Source organism: Siniperca chuatsi, linkage group LG9, assembly GCF_020085105.1.
Source record: "Siniperca chuatsi isolate FFG_IHB_CAS linkage group LG9, ASM2008510v1, whole genome shotgun sequence".
In the NCBI taxonomy this organism is placed as follows: domain Eukaryota; kingdom Metazoa; phylum Chordata; class Actinopteri; order Centrarchiformes; family Sinipercidae; genus Siniperca; species Siniperca chuatsi.
The window spans coordinates 20,553,554-20,573,341 of record NC_058050.1 but is presented as its reverse complement, the minus strand read 5'-3'; the positions used below and the strand labels follow the sequence as shown (position 1 = coordinate 20,573,341).

Genomic DNA, 19,788 nt, shown 5'->3' with positions numbered 1-19,788 from the left:
AGCCACACACTTCTTGCCCTCCTCAGGCTCCCTGTTTCACCTTGGTTAGAAGTTTACAACATCCAAACTGACACTGATTAGTAATATTTCATGGTTGTGTTTCAAGGCAGTTTAAATGGAGAGAGAGAGAGAGAGAGAGAGAGAGGGTGTATGTGTGCATGCATGTGTGTATTAAAGTGTGTGAAGCTCCTAACCCCCGAGATCTAATCCTTGACAGCTACCGCAACGGCTCAGGCACTCTGCCCCAATGCTGCTATGCTTGATGGGGGTGGTGTGGAGAGGAGCGAAACCCTAGAGCTTAGTCTTCCTCATCACACACTCACACCACCATGCATGCATACAATCACATGGGCACATTCAATTACACTACTGTCTCTCTCATGCATACATAGACACAGATGCTTACACACCTTCACGTTTGCTGCTGCCTGAGTGCTGTCAGCTCGTACTGACCTGTATGCATTAGTAAGCAAGCGACAGGGTCCCCCCTGCCTCCTCTCACTCCCGCCACTGCTCTCACTTTTCCAATACTACTTATTTCTCTCATGGGCTAAATGAATAAAAGAAAGGCAAGAGAGAGGAGTTTGATTATTAAGTGGGTGCTCTATATTAATTTTGTGATTCCTCAGTGTGGATGGAGTATTACGAAGGAATAGAGATGTTTTATGCTTTATTTTCTCCTTGTTGTTGCTCGTTCCTTTCCCTTGGTCTCTTTCTAAGACTATCTAGGACAAGCAATAGAAAAGCTCACTGGTAATCACAGCTTTTTTTATCATCTCTCTCCTGACAGCCTACGCAGCAATAGGTCTTAGAAAAGGACTGAGAAAATATCTATTTTCTTTTCTTACATCTGAAACTGAAAACAGTGTCTATTCCAATAAGATTGGTTGCCTTTTTCTTTTGCGTGATTGGGTTCAAGTCGAAGGTGCAGCGGTTCAGGCGGGGTGAGCTGTTTGAAATTGTCATGATGCGGGGCATCTGTCATCTTGTCATAGATTTGGATGATGTGCCGCAGGGATATTAGCAAGGGAGAGAGGGGTAAAGAGAGAGAGAAGGAAGCGAGAGAAGGAAAGAGAGAGAGAGAGAAAATTTGAGACTAAAAGAGACAGAGGTTTAACATGTGCATTATTTTGCACTTAATGTGTGTGCGTCAGTGCTAGCCACGCCGTTTGTGTGCGGTGTGCATACACACACTGCCGATGACACATCTTAAGCCTCGCCCGGCAAGGATTCAGTTTGAATCCCAGGTTTGGCGTGTTCAGCTAAGAAGCACTAATGCTACTTAGAACTACTTAGGAAAATGGGGACACTCTCCGCTTCCCATTCAGTTCTGCCTGCCACCCATGCCTTTTTTTTTCTTTTTTTTTCATTTATTTAAAGTAATTTCTGATGCATTGGGATTAGTAGGTCTACTCCTCTAATCAGCGTAATTTGCCTACTTGCACACGTGCACTCGCCCATTCTCCCTCCATCCATCTTTTTCTCCCCCTCTCTTTCTTTCTCTCACAGACATACAGCAGGGAGACACACATACACACCCAAACCAACTTTCTACTTTACAGCATCCAGCTAGGCATTTTAGTGAGGTATTTCAGAATGAAGTGCCTTTTTTTTTTCTTTTTTTTTTTAGGGCTCTAGAGCAACAACAGGGAAATCACAAATTGAAGGCACTCTTTACTAATTCATTAACATCAAAGAGAAACAATTTCAAGTGAACTTGTTTCTCTTTGAGAACTTGAGAAACAAAATTACATTACCAAACAAAACATTAAAAAGCATATTGCAACATCAGTATGGTTTTGCCTTTAACTTTTATTCACTATTCATCATGGCCTAAATATCTTTCCAAATATAGCATACATCTAAAGCATATATACTATATACTGCTGCAACATGTCCATATGGAAATCTTTTTGGATCCGCTGCCAACCAAGAACAAAAGATGGTTCCACCTTGGAGAGAATGTGTGAATATCCCTCAGTGGCTTGCTCCACATTTACTGTAATTCGCTGCGTAGAAAAGGGAAATCTAACTAAACTAAACTAAACTTTTCAAAGCAAGAAAGGTGTCCATCATGTGCCTACCTAATATAAACACTATCATAATCGTAATTAGAAACCTACTCATTTTCAAATTTTAACCGTGATATAGTGTAAAAGCAACCTTTAAACAGCTGGCCAGAAGGCTTTCTGAATTGTATAAATAAAAGAAATAAAACTGAAATCTAGTTTGCAAGAAAGGAAGCTACTATGCAGCAATATATGTTGATGATGTTAATTTTGCCAGCTGTTTAGATTTAATATTGAGATGTGTAGATGTCGTTTATTCTCTTTATGCATCATAGTTTTAGTCCATTTAATTAATTAATTTATTTTTTTAAGTTTGACTCATTTTAGTCAACAATAATCTTGTGCCATAACACTAAATCTTAACATAAGAGTCATGGTGTTAACATGACAGTTTAAGTAACTGGATTTGTTAACTAAACATCTGATCTTGGCAAGGCAGTTGTGAGGCTTGGATATAGCCTGACTTCAAGTGTTTCGGCATGCATGAGTATGTCTAAAAGAAAGAGAGACTTGGGGAAAAGATGGGTGTTGAAGGAGGATAATAATGGTATAAAACAACAGCTATAATTTATTCACATCCCTAAAACCCATATCCCATCTGCGTCCCCACGGGTTCATCTCCAAGTGTGTCAGAACAAACTCCGAGCTTTATTATGCATTCATTTATTACATTTGTTGAGCAGAAAGTTTATGGCTTACACAGACACAAGATGTCCCTTCATTTCTCACAGAAATTATTCAGTATACTCCAAACAAGAAACAGCAGAAAAATCCCACACAGTCACAGTCAAAACACAGACTATTTCTCTGGGCTAAAGACCTAGTTTTTACTCAGTCATAATCCACATTATGTAGAATGGGGAATTTGTGCCACCTCTATTGCCTCTTGATATCTGTAAAATAACACTATAATTTGCATTGTAATAATAGATTTGACAAAACATGTTCATGTTTAACCTACAAGAAAAAGATCAATCCTATTGTGTCTTTAAAAATAAGCAGTGCTTAGGCACTCTGGGACATTAAGATATTTTATCATTCTGGATATAAATGGGAATATAAAACCTGTAAAAAGTGGGTTTAATACAATGTTTAATACATTTTAACACCACTACTCCCTCTTGCAATCACCACCGCCTCCATTTATCAAATTTTGATTAGAAAAGAAAAGACCTAGGATATTGCCATATCCCTTTAAATCCACATAAATCATAGTAATTATCTCCAAGCTTTAACATTGTCTCTTATCCTTGAGTTACAGTAGCTGTTTTGGTTCAAGATGAAAGCAACCGTGTTTTCTCAAGCATCTTTTGTGATCCTTCATGCTTGTGTCCAGGGCTGTAGAACCAAAGACCACTGAATTGATGTCATGAAGTGTTTTTGCTTTCATTAATAAGTTGACTTGGATATGTCTTGATTCTCAAGTGACCAGATTCCCACCAGAGATATTTTGCATGGGACTCAGAAAGAGAGCCACACACAGTACTGTCTATGTATAATACCCAAAAACTATCAAGGATTTAAATTCCACCCTCAATTCCCAACTCCTTCATGTTTACTGTAGAGCCTCCACTGCTACAACCTGGTCTTGACTCAAACTTGACTGGACCTGTTTTGTGTATCGATAGTACTTTGATAAGCTTGTCTTGACTGCGACTGTGTCCTCACTCTCCCCACAGTGGTGACGTGTCGTACACCCCCACCCATACCCAACGGCCTCCTGGAGGGCTCAGTCCTGGAGTGGGGTACCAGTGTGAGCTACAGCTGTCTACCTGGCTATGAGCTGTCCTTCCCTGCTGTGCTCACCTGCACAGGGAATGGGACATGGAGCGGAGACCTGCCTCAGTGCTTGCGTAAGTCACCATTTCGTACTTTGATGATAATTATAATGATAATTATAGAGGAAGTCTCCTTATGTGTAGACTGAAATGGTCTTGGTGACATTTCTGTCGCTGTATGAAACATGGCCATTTGCACAGTGAGCTAAATTGGGTCTTTTTCTCTTAATGCCCCTTTTTAAACATTATCAGCATGTGAAATGTTATGGACTCATAATTATAATCTGGCATCTTGTTGCTTTTCCTCTTACTCATCTATTGATCATGAATTCATATTAAATCATTTGGAAGTAAAAATAAAAGATTCTATCTTGCCTCTTGACTGTAAAATTACCATGGTTACTACTGTGCATGGAATTTGTTTTAACTTTGTACAACTCTAATTGGGGAAGTCGTGAAATAGCAGATACTTTCTCAAATAGGTCTCTTAACAGGGATATACCTGCATGTTATTTTACAACTTGTCTCATACATTCAGTACATTAGTTATTAATTAGGTTATATTGATAACATTTTAATGTAGATGAATATTTAAAAAAAATAATACATCCACATAGCTTTTAGAAAGGTGCAGAATAAAGGTATCACTTTTCCTAAAAAAGTATTATGATTGTGAATTATCCATTTTTAAAATTTTGACAGGTCCAAAATTAATGTTTTGTTTATCTCTGGGCAACTTGATTGACCACTGGACCACTGGTCACTGGTCCGTCCGTGTCAGTTGTGGACTGGTCTGCTTATGAAAAGACGGTCGCTCTACTTTAAGAACAGAGTGGACATGGGATCCCAGTGTATTACCAAAGTGTCATGTCGAAGGTAAATTAAAGTTCAGAACTACTGTAAATCTGCTCATTATAGCGTTTAGACCCAAGACATGACTGTTATTGAGGGTGTCATCTCATTTAGCAGTCTATCATTAGCCCTATTATGAGACACTTCGCTGAGGTACTTGTGGCTAGCTAGCCAAGTAGCCAGCTGCGTTGAGCTCAACAGCTACGGTACTCACGTTAATATAAAAATCTGAAAATACTGACATAATCATACAGTCGTCCTTTCTCCCTGTAGCCATTGTTGCTGTGTGACGCTCAGCTGTTTTTTTTTTTTCCGCTATGAGATTTGTTAATAAGAAAACACTTCAAAAAACACTGTACTGTACTATTTGATTGGATTAAAATGTAAATATTTACCTAATGTCTTATAGTGTAAAGATGATTGAAATGTCATTTTACGGTAAATGTTGCAATATAGGGCCCCTATAATTATTAAATGATTGGGAAAAAAAGGTTACCTAAAGCTAGCTAGCCATAGCCTAAGATTACCATAGATAATGTTACATGAAACACCACCGCACAAAGTAACCTAAATCTATAGCTAATATGTAATTCATTACTCTATCACGAAAGATTCATCACTTGACATGACTGAGTCTGTCTGAGTCTCACTCCACTCGACCATAAAATATGCAGGTTGTGCAACGAACTGGCAACCACTGGAATCGAATGGAAGGGGGGAGGGGGAGTGCGTCATCTAGTGGCTGGATGTTATCATTGTTATCAATAGCACCTTTAAAGTTTTATCTCCTCATTAAGACCTTCTCAGAATCATCTTTGCAAGCATAATAATAATGCATGACTGCTCAAGAGCATCTCATTGTCATCAGAATCATTCTTGCATTACATCAGTCAGACAGAAATGAAATATCATGAAGGGTAAACTACTTACATGTGTTTGTTTCTCACTGAATGTTAGTCGGGACTAAGTGGAATAAAATCAAATGTCACTAAAAAATATCCATGCACAACACTCCAAGTGCTGAAAGATGTGTTGTTGTTTTTTCTGATTGCTGTGCTGCACAGTTGATTATCTGTAGTTTCACTTAAACTGGTGAATCTAGGCAGTCCTTTAGTTTTGTGCTGCATTTGCATAATATTAATTGATTATTGCATGCCTTCTTTTGCAGAGAATCTGAGCTATCAGATCGCTGCATGCATTCATTATGCATACAGTAACTACACTGTGTTGATTGCTGACTTTGGATAAGAGTTTATGAATTGGAAAAAAATAGATTGTAGTATTTTAGTAACACATGTTTGATCATGACAAAAAACTGTCTGAGACCCCTGAGCCTATTTAAAAAGCACTACATTCACTTGTGTGTTCTTTTGTAATTGATGCTAATGACTGAATTTGGTGCTTGTGGCCATATTCAGTCAAGCGAACACGGCCCCATTTGGGTATTTAGCATCTGAGATCCAGCTGACAGACTGCTAGTGACCGTGCGACTAGAAGCACAGTACCGCGTGCAGCCATTTGCTCTTCTAAATGGCCACATTGCAGTCGTTTATTGTAATTTATGTAAGCCAATGTGCATGCTGCTGTCTGATTTATATCCTGCTTAACAGTAAAGGATCGTATTTGTCTGTTATGACCAGATATGTACTTTAGCACTACTAAGTGACCAACTGCCTGTTTTATTGAGGTTCACTGGTATATCTGCGTTCTGGTCCTGAGTTGTTATGATGGGTAAAAAATGTCATCTGGACATAAAATGGATAAGGTTCCACTTGGTGAATGTACTATGTCTACTCTCTGTTTACTGCAATTATGATGAGCAGTGTCATCCCTCGACACACTACAATCATTTTTCCACATCAGCATCCCCAAAACAACCTTGTGCAGATATGTGAGCGTGTAACCTATATGTCCCATGATGTAAAGTTAGGGTTTAATGTGTCTCAGCAGAGAATTGTTTTTGATGTAGTAATTATATTTAATAGCTCCATTACTTACTACCTAGAATGCAGGTTCCAAAGTGCAATTTTGACACAAATTGAGAGCCATACACTATAAATATCATTCAGTGTGATCAATAACCAGCTTCTGTAAAGAACTGGCCTCTCCTTAACATGTTGTTATAGCTAGCCTCCTGCTACAGTACTCAAAGTGGAAGCAAGTCTGTGATAAATCACTGAGTTTACTAAGGCAAATAAATCAGTCTGGAAAATGGGAACAACAGGGAAGAAAGTGCTGATCATATTTGGTGTAGAAAAGGCTATTATCTATGCATTAAAATGTCAGCACAGCACTATCTACAGCAGTCTTATGTGCTAGTCCCTATAAATTGTTAAGCCATTATTAAGCGGTAAATCCTTAGTTAATGTCAATGCTCACAATGTAGTCACAGGACTGACCATTACTGTACATAGTCTGCATTCTTTTAGAAACACATACATTTGTCATGGAACAGCTGTAAATGCACACAGGCCAGTAATGTTTTTGTATCTGTGTATAGGATGCAACTATAAAAATATACTCCACGCTTTAGTTAAAACATTACATCACCTTGTAGACTGAGCTGAGATTTACCAACAAAATTATGAGCTGAGCAAAAGATATAATCAGATTCCTTTTGGCTCTATCATACACATCTGCTGCAGATTTAACCTGATCAGTTTATTAAATTTAGTTTGGTGCATAATAATTTTAAAGCCTGGGTCTTGCTGTGTATTAGACATATATTAGGCTTGCACTGCTGTAGACTTTAGAAATATGATTGCAGTTCATACTCAGCAGTTTTAGTTGAAATCCAGCTCAGCAATACTGCAGGAGATGCCATGCATCTACAAATGCAAATCTGTCTGTGCATTTCTTAAAATCTGCACTTTTGTAAGCATTTGCAGATAAACAGGATTAAGATGCATATTCATGTTCCCTATCACAACACATGGGAAACAGAGAGCAAGCAGCAAAATTCTGTTTCTGAGAATGCTCATTCATGTGTCTGTAGGGATGAGACTGTGATCCCAACTTTGAATCTGGCCTCTGCATACTGATTACTTCAAAGCATTGATAATTCATCAAGGAAGGAAAGAGGCTGTAAGAGAGAGAGAGAGTGAGAAAAAGTTTGATTAGTCTCTCTCTCACACACACTCATCCACCTACACACAGGCACTTTAAGTATGCTGAGCTTGGTTTGGCCCGGGGCCATTTCTCTTATATATCCATAAAACAGTACATTATTTCCCTGCGGCTTGAAGCTTATGACTGATGTGCATGTCACCTGTTTGGCCTGTATTGTCAAACCTCCCAAAAAATGCAATGTAATTTGAAAAGTGACAAGAATCGTTTTCAGATCCAGCCAACATTTGCATCTTTATTGTTGTCATATCAAACACGGTCAAACTATTGGGTGCTGGGGGGTTGAAACTCACAATACAATGCGTTTTCAGACGGGACCTACAGTATAGGCAAACATATTTTCTAGGAGAAGATATGTCTCTGAATACAAGGATTTGTTTCTGAGATAACAGTATTTGCAGTAATGGCTTTATTCAGCCATTCCTGCATGGGCTGGATCCTAATCTCCTCTCTTACTAGATATCTATTATGTCAGGGATTGGCTGTGGGAAGCCCCTGTTGGTTCCTGATTTCTAGGAAGAGAGCAAGCGAGAACTTATCTCTGTCTCCAGACCTCCACGCAGCAGCACATGTTAGGTCTGGAGAAGCAGCCTGCCTTATTATTGGCTTGATCCCACAGTGCTATGGCTGCGTGACTGAATGCTGTGACTCTTGTCCTCGCCTCTACTCTCTCACACACTGCGCATTTCTGGACCTCCTACAGCTAAAGAGAAATTTTACTGATCAGTATGGTTATAGTGGATTGATGGATGTGTATATATACAGTAAAGATGGATAGAAAGATACTGTACATTGGCAGACTGTAAATGGCTAACTTTTCTCCCCATCAAACCCACTCAGACTAAATTATTCCAGGCAATTTGATTAGATGACTATAAGCAATAAATTGAAGGAGCAGCAGTGATAATCCAACGGGCTTCATCTGCTGAGGCTCTGGCTGGAGTCCCATTAAAAAGCCGATATCATACAAGAGGCTTGAAGAGCAACAGCGGTAACAGATGGCTCCAGTTGTGTTAACCTCAAGGCCCTGTCAGAGAAATTCATATTTCACTTGCTAATTATTTTGATCTAAAATTGAGTACCATGACCTCCCACACTCTCTTTGCCGCCAAGATGAATACTCACATACCTACTGTAACCACTCACCAGCAAGGTTGATTGTTGGAAACAAAAAAATGTTTAGACAGAGCAGTTCATCCTGAGACAAGGACATCAATGCATCTGCCCACATACAATTAAAAATGGCTAAAGGAATTTGTGCAACAAGCATAACGTCAATGCAATTTGAATAATTCTTTCCAAATCATATAGAAAGACAATAGCTTTTTACAGTCAGTTACTCAAATAAATTTGACATAATCAAAAGCCAATCAAAAATAGAAGCTCACAGCAGCAGTGGAAACCACTGTAGGCACTCCTCATCATGGGCTGATCTGTACAGCAGCAGCCCACACGACTTATAATTTCTGAAATAAATGCTGAATAGTCTACTCAGTGCTGCATTCAAATAGCTGCTGCAGTATTCCTTATGTGTAATGGGGTTAAAAAGAGATGAATGTTTGAATTGTAAAAATGGGGCACAGCAATAGGGTATCAACATTGATATGAATTGGAGGGAAGGTGTAACAGTACAGTGTGGTACAATGTTGCATAAATACTTGAAGGAAAATACATCTGTGTTGGATTGGTTGGACCTTAGCTTATCACATCAGCAATATTCCCCATTTCTGCCTCTGCAGCCAAGTTCTGTGGAGACCCTGGTACGCCTGCCAAAGGACGGAGAGAAGGGCGCAGTTTCATCTTCAAGTCCGAGGTGTCGTTTAGCTGCAATGCTCCATATGTGCTGGTGGGGTCAACAACACGCATGTGCCAGGAGGACGGCACCTGGAGCGGATCTCAGCCTCGATGTATAGGTACTGAATATAAGTCTGTATGTTGGTTCAGCTAATCCACAAAATACAGTAGTGTGAAAAACCTTCCTGATTTCTTTTTTTTTTTGCATGTTTGTCACACTTAAATATTTCAGATCATCAAACAAATTTAAATATTAGTCAAAGATAACACAAGTAAACACAAAATGCAGTTTTTAAATGAAGGTTGTTATTATTAAGGGAAAACAAAATCCAAACCTACATGGCCCTGTGTGAAAAAGTGATTGCCCCACCTGTTAAAACATAACTGTGGTTTATCACACCTGAATTCAATTTCTCTAGCCACACCCAGGCCTGATTATTGCTACACCTGTTTTCAATCAAGAAATAAACTTAAATAGGACCTGCCTGACAAAGTGAAATAGACCAAAAGATCTTCAAAAGCTAGACATCATGCCGAGATCCAAAGAAATTCAGGAACAAATGAGAAGCTGGGACTCCAGCGAAACATAGTGAGAGCCATTATCCACAAATGGCGAAAACATGGAACAGTGGTGAACCTTCCCAGGAGTGGCCAGCCGACCAAAATTACCCCATGAGCGCAGAGACGACTCTTTCAAGAGGTCACAAAAGACCCCACAACAACATCCAAAGAACTGCAGGCCTCACTTGCCTCAGTTAAGGTCAGGTTTCATGACTCCACCATAAGAAAGAGACTGGGCAAAAATGACCTGCATGGCAGAGTTCCAAAACCATGAAAACCACTGCTGAGAAAAAAGAACGCTATGGCTCGTCTCATTATTGCCAGAAAACATCTTGATCAAGACTTTTGGGAAATTATTCTGTGGACTGACGAGACAAAAGTTGAACTTTTTGGAAGGTGTGTGTCCCATTACATCTGACGTAAAAGTAACACCGCATTTCAGAAAAAGAACATCATACCAACAGTAAAATATGGTGGTGGTAGTGTGATGGTCTGGGGCTGTTTTGCTGCTTCAGGACCTGGAAGACTTGCTGTGATAAATGGAACCATGAATTCTGCTGTCTACCAAAAGCTCCTGAAGGAGAATGTCCGGCCATCTGTGCAAGACCTCAAGCTGAAGCGAATTTGGGTTCTGCAGCAGGACAATGATCCACAACATACCAGCAAGTCCACCTCTGAATGGCTGAAGAAGAACAAAATGAAGACTTTGGAGTGGTCTAGTCAGAGTTCTGACCTGAATCCTATTGAGATGCTGTGGCATGACCTTAAAAATGCAGTTCATGCTCGAAAATCCTCCAATGTGGCTGAATTACAACAATTATGCAAAGATGAGTGGTCCAAAATTCCTCCACAGCGCTGTAAAAGCTTGATATAACATTGCAAACGCTTGATTGCAGTTGTTGCTGCTAAGGGTGGCCCAACCAGTTATTAGGTTTAGGGGGCAATTACTATATTCACACAGGGCCATGTAGGTTTGGATTTTGTTTTCCCTTAATAATAACAACCTTCATTTAAAAAAAATTAAAGAAAAACATAGAGCACTTGATTTAACTAGTCTTCCAAATGATCGTTCTCTGTTGATTCTCTTGAAGCGTCTAATATAAATAGCACAGCACAGTTGAAGGTGAACTAGAATCAGTGTGTTGCCATCTGGCACTGATGTTAAACTAAATCACAAGAATGAAATACATTATTTATATTGTTACCTCAGGGGCAATGCTTTATATTTACAGCTTAGTGTTGCAGGAAATATTAAGTGCTGAAGAAACATTTTATCAAATGAATGTGCCTTAATTTAAATTTAGTCTCACTAATGATTAAAAGTCTCGGAAGTGCATATTCTTGAGACTTTTAAAAGCCAAGGAATTCATAGTCAAAGAGACTAAAGATGGCAGGGTAATTCTGCTCATGTTACAACGCCACTTCAGTAATTGTCCTCTGGTACATGGTACACCAGAGAGAAATTGCTTCATCATTATCAATGATTACCCCTCTGTCATATTCTCACTTTTGCTCTCCTGCAATTCCCCTGCTCATCGTGACAATGATTTCTTGTTCCAGAGCCCACAAGAACCACATGTGAAAATCCAGGGACACCTGAGCATGGCTTCATGAATTACACAACAGGCTTTAAGGTAAAGTGAGTATAACCTGCAATGGATGTGTTTTATATACAGATAGTGTTATGTTCTTTAACTCTGAGGTGAATTTGTACCAGCAAATGTATTTCAAACAGGACCAGAAAAATTATATTCCTAGTTTATTTACAGGTTTATTTAACAGATATGTAACATAAAAATATATGTTGGGTACTCAACTAGCACAACATATTTGATATGCGGTGAAATACTTCACTTACTTAATTCAGCTTAATACAGCAAATCTCCATGTGATCAATATTTGAAGCAGCCTGGCTATTGTACCTGAGAGGCGGAGGTAGATGAGTGTGAACAAGAAATACCAAATCAAAGTACCATTCAAAGCTTGCAGCTCACCCGTGTTACCTGTACTTAGTCCTCTTTCAAATGGGCAGTTTCCATTGGATGTTTCAGGTATCATCATGTATGCAGATGATTTGATGTGCAACGATGAAGCAGTGATGTGTGTTTGTATCCATCACAGGTGATTGCACAGAAAGAAAAAAAAAAACGGATTTCTCTACCACTGCGAATTTGTAAAGACATGGTGCATATCTAGATCTATAATAATGTGCACTCTATGCAGTTTAAGCATGTGTGTAAAATGAGCAATGCTAAAATGCATCATAGTCAAAAAAAATTTATATCATGACCATTGGTGTATGCTCAGTAGCTCCCTTAAGATGTTTTCAGCCAGTGTATTTCATTTTATTTCCTCCCTGTTGCTTTTAGAGTGTCACTTACAAGTTAAGTGCAAACAATTTCTCCAGAACATTCAGTAGAATATCTGATATGAGATTTGTCCCAAATGAAAGCAGAAGCAGCTTATTATTTGGATCACTGCTTGTAATGGCTGTCTTGCGTTTTTCTGCATTACTGAATAACTTTACCAATATCTTGACACCACCGAATGAGAAAGTTATGTGTCGATGCTGTTTTTAAACCGTCGACTGGGATGATGGCTAAAAATTAAAGTAATTTATTAAGATAACAGAAAACAGTTTGGCTCTATATTTTTACCAGAAAGTCAGCTCCCTCACTTTCTAATGTCTGTGCATCAGTTGAGAACACAAACATGGGCCATCGCCTCTAGGAATAGTCTCCATCTGCCTCCACACACTACAGATAATCATTAAAAAAGGAAAAAAACTTAAGTGTGCAGTATTTTTTCCAAGCTCTTTAGATTTGATGCCGGGGGCCTATTGGCATTTACATCAGTGTATTGACTCTCTCCACTTTGTGTGCTGTCTGTTTGTGGCCAGGTGGGCAGCAGAGTAGACTTCCAGTGCCAACAGGGACACCTACTGCAGGGCTCTACCACACGGCTCTGTTTGCCAGATCTCACCTGGACCGGCATCCAGCCTACCTGTATCCGTGAGTGCTTGTTCCTCATGCTCTCTTGCTATATCTTTATATCACTCTTCTTGTCTTTGTTTTTCACTTCCCCTTCTGGCATCTTCTCACTGTTTATCTGCATTGCTGGCTACTTAGACACTCTGTTCCCCCCCGTCAATGCCTTCTTCCAGTACAACTTCTTATTCGCTCAATCCTGCCATAACCTTTGACCTCCCAATAGATTGCAGCTCGCGCCTCAATCAACCTGCCATCCCAGTCTTTCTGAGAGTGAGGTGCTGACCGTGATTACTGTCACTCTGTTTGAACTACCTGAACTGTCCACCAACACCAAACTAGGGCTGTGCAATTTAGCCCAGTCACTTTGCCTAGCCAAGTGCTTTCAAAGTTGTGATGTAATCCAGTATTTCAGTGAAATCCCTTTCAGCTGCAGCATTTTTCATGGAAATATTCCCAGTTCAAATCTTACTATAGTCTGCATTTTACTATGCACTTACAGTGTAAACACTTGAGCTGTGTGATGATAAGGGGATTCAAATTATATTTTGTAATCTTGATTTCATAACTGCCCCAAGATGTAACACCCACTTGAGTTTCCCGGAGACATTTGTGCTGAGGGAGCAGAAACATTGTAATACCTATCCATCTTCTCTACATGATCTACTGTGCAGCACGGCTTTATGTGTGTGTCTGTGTGTGTGTGTGCGTGCATGTTTTAGTGGGAGGAGAAGTTTTAAAAGGACTGTGAAACCTTGAATATGTGCATGCTGTCTTTTTATTGTGCAATACACTAATGCAGTCTAATACAAGATCACTGCAATAAATCCTACTTTCATGAGGGCTATCATGTTCAGTTTTTATTAATTGTTTCAGAGAAGTGTTGATTCGACTTAATGGCCGTTTTGGAGGCTGTTGTTTGTGGTGCTGTTGAATTTGAGAGGTGTTATATCTAATAGGTCTAATATTTAGTCTCCCCTCATTGAAACAAATGGGGTGCATGCATGTGATTGTGTGCAAGCACATTTAACAAAGACATTTAATCAAATACTTTGAAATGCTGTATATATATATTCTATAATATGTAGAGCAAAATTTTCTACAGTTATACACAACATTTTACAATAGAACACAACAACAAAATATTCACAAAATTGTCTGTCACTTTTATGGTCTTACTGTCATTCATAGAGTTTATTTTCTAACAAAAAATTTCTAAAACATTAATTTGAACAGCTGACGGCGGAAAAGAATACAAAACACACCCCTGTCTGGACTCACCCGACAGCTCCTCTGCCTTTCCTGCTCCACTTGTATCTTTAAACTGTTGACTCCGTCATCCCGCTCACTAAGGAATGATTCAGGAGGTTGCGCGTCCCCTTGCTCCTTAATGGCGTTTATTGCCAGTACGCTGACAGGTCCCTTAAAATAAAAGAGATGTCAGAGTAAGTTTAAGTCAACAGAATTATAGGTTAAAGCTTCAGCAAACTCCTCAAACTGGCACTTAGAATTTTCGTTATAACCAGAGAATTGACATTTTTTCTTGGGAAAAGTTTTGATAGGTGAGGAGGAATATCTGCATGCAGATATATGACTGATACAAAGTGGATCATACACAGTCTGCTCCTTACAAGGGCTGCATGCACTGCTGTCAAAATTTTTGAATGGTTGAGATTGCATGGTCCTGCGGGAGACACAGTTTGTCTTGGTGTTTCTAAGGAAACAGGAAAATACCAGTAAACAACATAATAATTCAACAGAAATGGAAGATAAAGCACTAAACAAGAAGATAAACTTTTAGGCTTTGAAATGTAATTCTCTTAAAGTCACTTTCTGGTTGTTGACGACCAGTTGTCTTGCATTTCCTCTGAGGAAACCTAATGAATAATAATATTATAACTTTCATTATTATGGAAATGCATGTAAAGATTCTACCGCTGCTGTCTGAAAGGTCTTAATATGAGGCACTTTATCAGCAGCATCTTAGCATGCTACTGCTGAGCAATGCACAGACACGAGCTGAGGTCAGGAGTCAACTTTTAACTTTCCTGACTCACTCTGTTCAGCAGGTGCAGTTTCTTAGCCAGGTTTGTCTGTGTCTGCTGAGGTTGCCAACGTTCCTGGAGCTGCTCTCTGGCTTCGGTCCATCGCCTGCGGTAGCTTGAAAAATGTATTTATTTTCCTCTGCCCTCACCCTGTCATTGTTACCACTGGAAATCAAATCAAGAAATGTATCTCTGATGGTCGCCAGATTCTAGCACCCCATATTTTCATGAATAAATTCTAAAATTTTTCAAATTTGTAACTGAGGAAACTTTTACCTTAATGTTACATACAGATCGGTGAAGGTAAGTTAAATAAACATTTTTATTTTTCATAATACAGATATCCTTTAAATTAAGTTAGCTTGCCTTTTAACTTTGCAGCAAATAAGCTCAGCTAAGGTAAGTGGTAGAAACATCCAGTAAATGTTCTACATTCATGTCATACTGCAGACTCTATTTTCAGAATATTGTCATTAAAAGACCATGCTAACTTTAAATTTGCTGTTGGTGTATGAATATAGCATTATTTGTGCCAAGAAGAAACAATTCTTATTTTACAGGTCTGCACATAAATCATGTAACATTATGTTACTCTGCCATTAGGTATTGGCAGCAAAACTGTTAAATTTGTAAAGTTGCACTGTAATATGTATCATTGAATAGTGCATTCATAAACAATATTACTATTTTTTGGTTACTATGAATTTAAGAGTATAGTTATTACATCATTTGATATCCAAAACACATAAATCAAAGTACTGTGTATTTCTGCTTTAAAATAAAACTGAATTCATTTTCAGGTGGAAGGTGGACATACAGACCCAAAGGGCTGTCTGGCCGATAATACATTGGGGGAAAACTGTGGTTATGTATATGTATTTGAGTATGAGTGCTTTTGTATGGGTCCGACACTCTGTGTTGACCCTCAGTCAAAGCAGTCATAAATCCTCTAAAATACCTTTCTCTATGATTAAATAGTCTTCTGTTACTGTGAAGCCACTTAAATGGATTTAAAAGTGAAGCCAACCAATCTTGTACTGCGGGTGAAAGCAAAAACTTGGAGGGAGTATCAACACAATAGAAGTAATCGATGCAATGGACACAAGTCAGAGTTCAATATCACTGGATCTTAATCACATTACCTTTCTATCAAATTAATATTTTTGCTTATAGGTACACACCCCAAATCCCCAAATTTCTTTCCAGCTCACATTTATGTTTTGAAACTTAACAATGAATAGTGTAGAGTTCCAAAGCATCAACACTGACATTTTGAGATTTGAGGGTGCCATTGAGTATTAAAAAAAGTTCAGTAAGTGTACCTTAAGTACAAATCAGCAGTAGTCTCAAAATTTACTTGGCAGACACCGCTAGTGTAAGCAGCCAAACTAAACATGCATGCCAGCCTCTGACCAGCAGCAGAATTTGTCATTTTGTACAGCAAGGCATGCTAACAAGATTGCCTGTTTTAAAAAAAAAAAAAAAAAATGCTATAAGAAAAACAGTGTAACAATTCAAAACTTAACTTTGTCCTCTTGACTGTGACCTGCTGTTGCTGTCTCTAGCTGGCCAACCTCCTTGGCTCGAACAGAAAGCCATCAGCAGGGCTGTCTCTGTGTGTCTGCCTCGATCTGTCTCTGTCTATCTGTGTCCCTAACTAATGCACTCTGTCTCTATCAGATACCAACTTTCAACTAAGAACATTACACGTTGTTGTGTGATGGAAAAAGTGAAAGTGTCTTTTGAGGCCTCATGTAATCTCAGGAGTAGCGCCCGCTGTGCTGTTTGAAGTGTAAATAAACATGGTATTGTCAACAGAACTTGATGAGGGATATGACATGTCTTTGATACCACAATTCATCGGCCTTGTAAGTGTCTTCAGTATTCATGGTCTACAAACTCTACAACCATTCTGGACATGTGCTGACAGTTTGTCATTTTAAATGGGTTACATAGACTGTGCTCAGGAAGCGAGAAGGGAGTTTATTTAATTATTTATCTATTTATTTATTTATTTTATGTCTTGAATCTACAACTTACAATATGAGGCAGTTTTTCTTCTTTCATACAGTGTAAAAATATAGTATACCACATTCGATTTTCTCAAGGCAGATTTATCAACTAATTGAAAACGCTCTGGGTGGCACATACACGTGACATACAGTTGTCCTCTCTATGTATACTAAATTGTTATAGCCCCTGTTTAACTGAGTATAAGATGAATAATAGTCCTGCTGGATATCAGCACACAACTTTCACCTTGATGCACCTATTTTTCTTACCAGAGTGTTAACAAATGTATGTCTTCAGACATGCACACACATATAATATTACCAGATCAAACACCAGAAAAAGTAATATCCAACAAGAGGAATTTCCTGCAGTCTCCTCATCTTTCATAAAGCCCAGAAACTGGGTTTCTTCCTGGCATCCCTTCCACACCCTATTGCCACTAATGTCATTAAGACGCCATGAAGGATCAATTTGGTACTGTGACTCACTTGCAGCTGTCTCCCATTTGACAGCTGGCAACGTATTCTTTCACTCACAAGCTGCAAAATTATTTCGCTATTTTCACATTATTGTTGACGCCTCAGAGCCTGAACGTTCAACCCCTCAGTGTTTTGGTGGTGCAGAGTGATTTGCATACATTTTTGTTTTGTAGAGAGTTTGTTAATGTGAAAAATTATACTCAACCCACTCATGAGAGAATGAACATATTTAATATGGTCTATAAGAGGCCTGTGTTTTGGCAACACAGCAATAACAGCTTTTGTCCCTAGTTTCTGATTCAGTGAAAGCTTGTAAATTAAGCTTTTCAACACTATTCTCAATGAGCATGTCACTAGCTTCCTGTTTTTTGAGACAGCATAATATAATAAGCTAAGAAAGTCAAAGTCAAGAAAGTCAAAACAGTCTTAAAAAACTATAAAAAAAAATCTATACTTATATTGTAGTTGTTTTGTTTTTTTTTTGGTATCCATTGAGCTCACACTCTTTTCAGGTTACACTGGTCTGACTTCCAGAACATGGGCTGCACTTGTAAGCCTCAATTATTTCAGTCAGCATTCTGCTTCCTTCCAGTGTCCACAAGTGTCTGTGACCTTGCAACCTATACGCGCATCCTCATGGTGGAAAACACTCGCAAGATTTACAATAACATTCATTAGAGCACTCTGCATTAGTCCACGCATCTATGGCCTCAGACACTACCCCATACACAAATAACATCCTCGTCAAACCAACACTTAGAATATGGAAGCAGGTCCGGCAGCACTATGGATGGTATAGGCTCTCAATAAAATCCCCAATTCATGCAAACCATATGTTTGCCCCCTCTCTGTGGGATAGTGCGTTTGTACTTTGGCAGAATATAGACAGACTTTTTGCCTCTTTTCAACAATTGCGTACTAAATTTGTTATTCCACGCGCACACTTTTTCCGATACCTGCAGGTGCGTGATTTTGTCCCTCACTTTCCAGAACTACCCCTAAATTCTGATATTGACTCCATAATAGCATCTGTTCAATAATTTAAAAGCATAATATCTAACCTGTATGGTGCACTGTTCACCCAAAAAAAAGTCCTCCTTCACCACCATTAGACATAGATGGGAGCAGGACCTGGGTGAGGATATAACAGACTAAATTTGGGATGCTGTATTAAAACGATTCCACACTTCCTCTATTTGTGCAAGACATGGGCTACTACAGTGTAAAATACCATATTGGGCACATTGGACTAAAGAGAAGTTGTCAGAGAGATTCCCAGACATAGATCCAGCATGTAACTGATGTAAAATGATCCCAACTTCATATCTACATACATTTTGGAACTGCTCCAAGCTAGCAAAGACACTTTCAGAGGTCCTTGATGTGACTATAGACCCCTCCCCTGTTATTGCTCTTTTTGGAGTACCCTCTGATGTCTACTCTTTGAACAAGTTCCAGCGTGACTTCTTGGCATTCTGTACGCTGCTTGCTTGTCGTCTAATCCTACTGAAATGGAAAGACGCGATTCCTTCATCTCAGGAATCAGGATCAGGAATATCTAATATATTATATGAGGTTAGAAAAAATTAAGTACACACTGCAAGGTTCAACTGGCAAATTCTGTAAGATTTGGCGACCCTTTCTAAGATACGTTGAAGAGGAGATTGAGTTACATGAGAACCCTTAGTGCAAATGTGATTATAGGATAACAGTATTGGTTAAATATCTCGCTCTGATAGACCCTGAGAAATAGGATAGTCTCTCCTGAATTTAATCTCCTGTTTTTTCTCTCTATTTTATATTGTGAACTCCAACGATATTATTTCAGTGTTGTTGATCATACTGAAGTTGTAACCAGCACAGTGAAATTGGGTATGTAACCTTGGATTATTTGAGTTTGCTGCATTTACTCCTTCCTTTCTGTATTTTTATTTTATTTTATTTATTTATTTGACCTATTTAGTAACTTATTTTGAGGGGGGCATGTGTTCTGTATGTGTTTTTGTATGTTTATCACTTAAAAAACAATAAACAAAGTTTCAAAAAACATAAAAACATTCACTTAAGCACTATTTTGCAAGGAC

The 19,788-nt window shown here is 38.8% G+C and overlaps 1 protein-coding gene across 2 annotated transcripts in view; it reads left to right on the top strand.

Annotated features, from left to right (window-relative positions):
* LOC122881629 (CUB and sushi domain-containing protein 3-like) overlaps positions 1-19,788 on the top strand; it is a 229,266-nt gene that overhangs the window by 200,910 nt on the left and 8,568 nt on the right. For both annotated transcript variants that reach the window (XM_044208068.1, XM_044208067.1), the window contains exons 60-63: positions 3,749-3,922; positions 9,565-9,738; positions 11,741-11,814; positions 13,080-13,191. In XM_044208068.1, the coding sequence (XP_044064003.1) occupies positions 3,749-3,922; positions 9,565-9,738; positions 11,741-11,814; positions 13,080-13,191 (534 nt within the window). The remainder of the gene's footprint in view (positions 1-3,748; positions 3,923-9,564; positions 9,739-11,740; positions 11,815-13,079; positions 13,192-19,788) is intronic.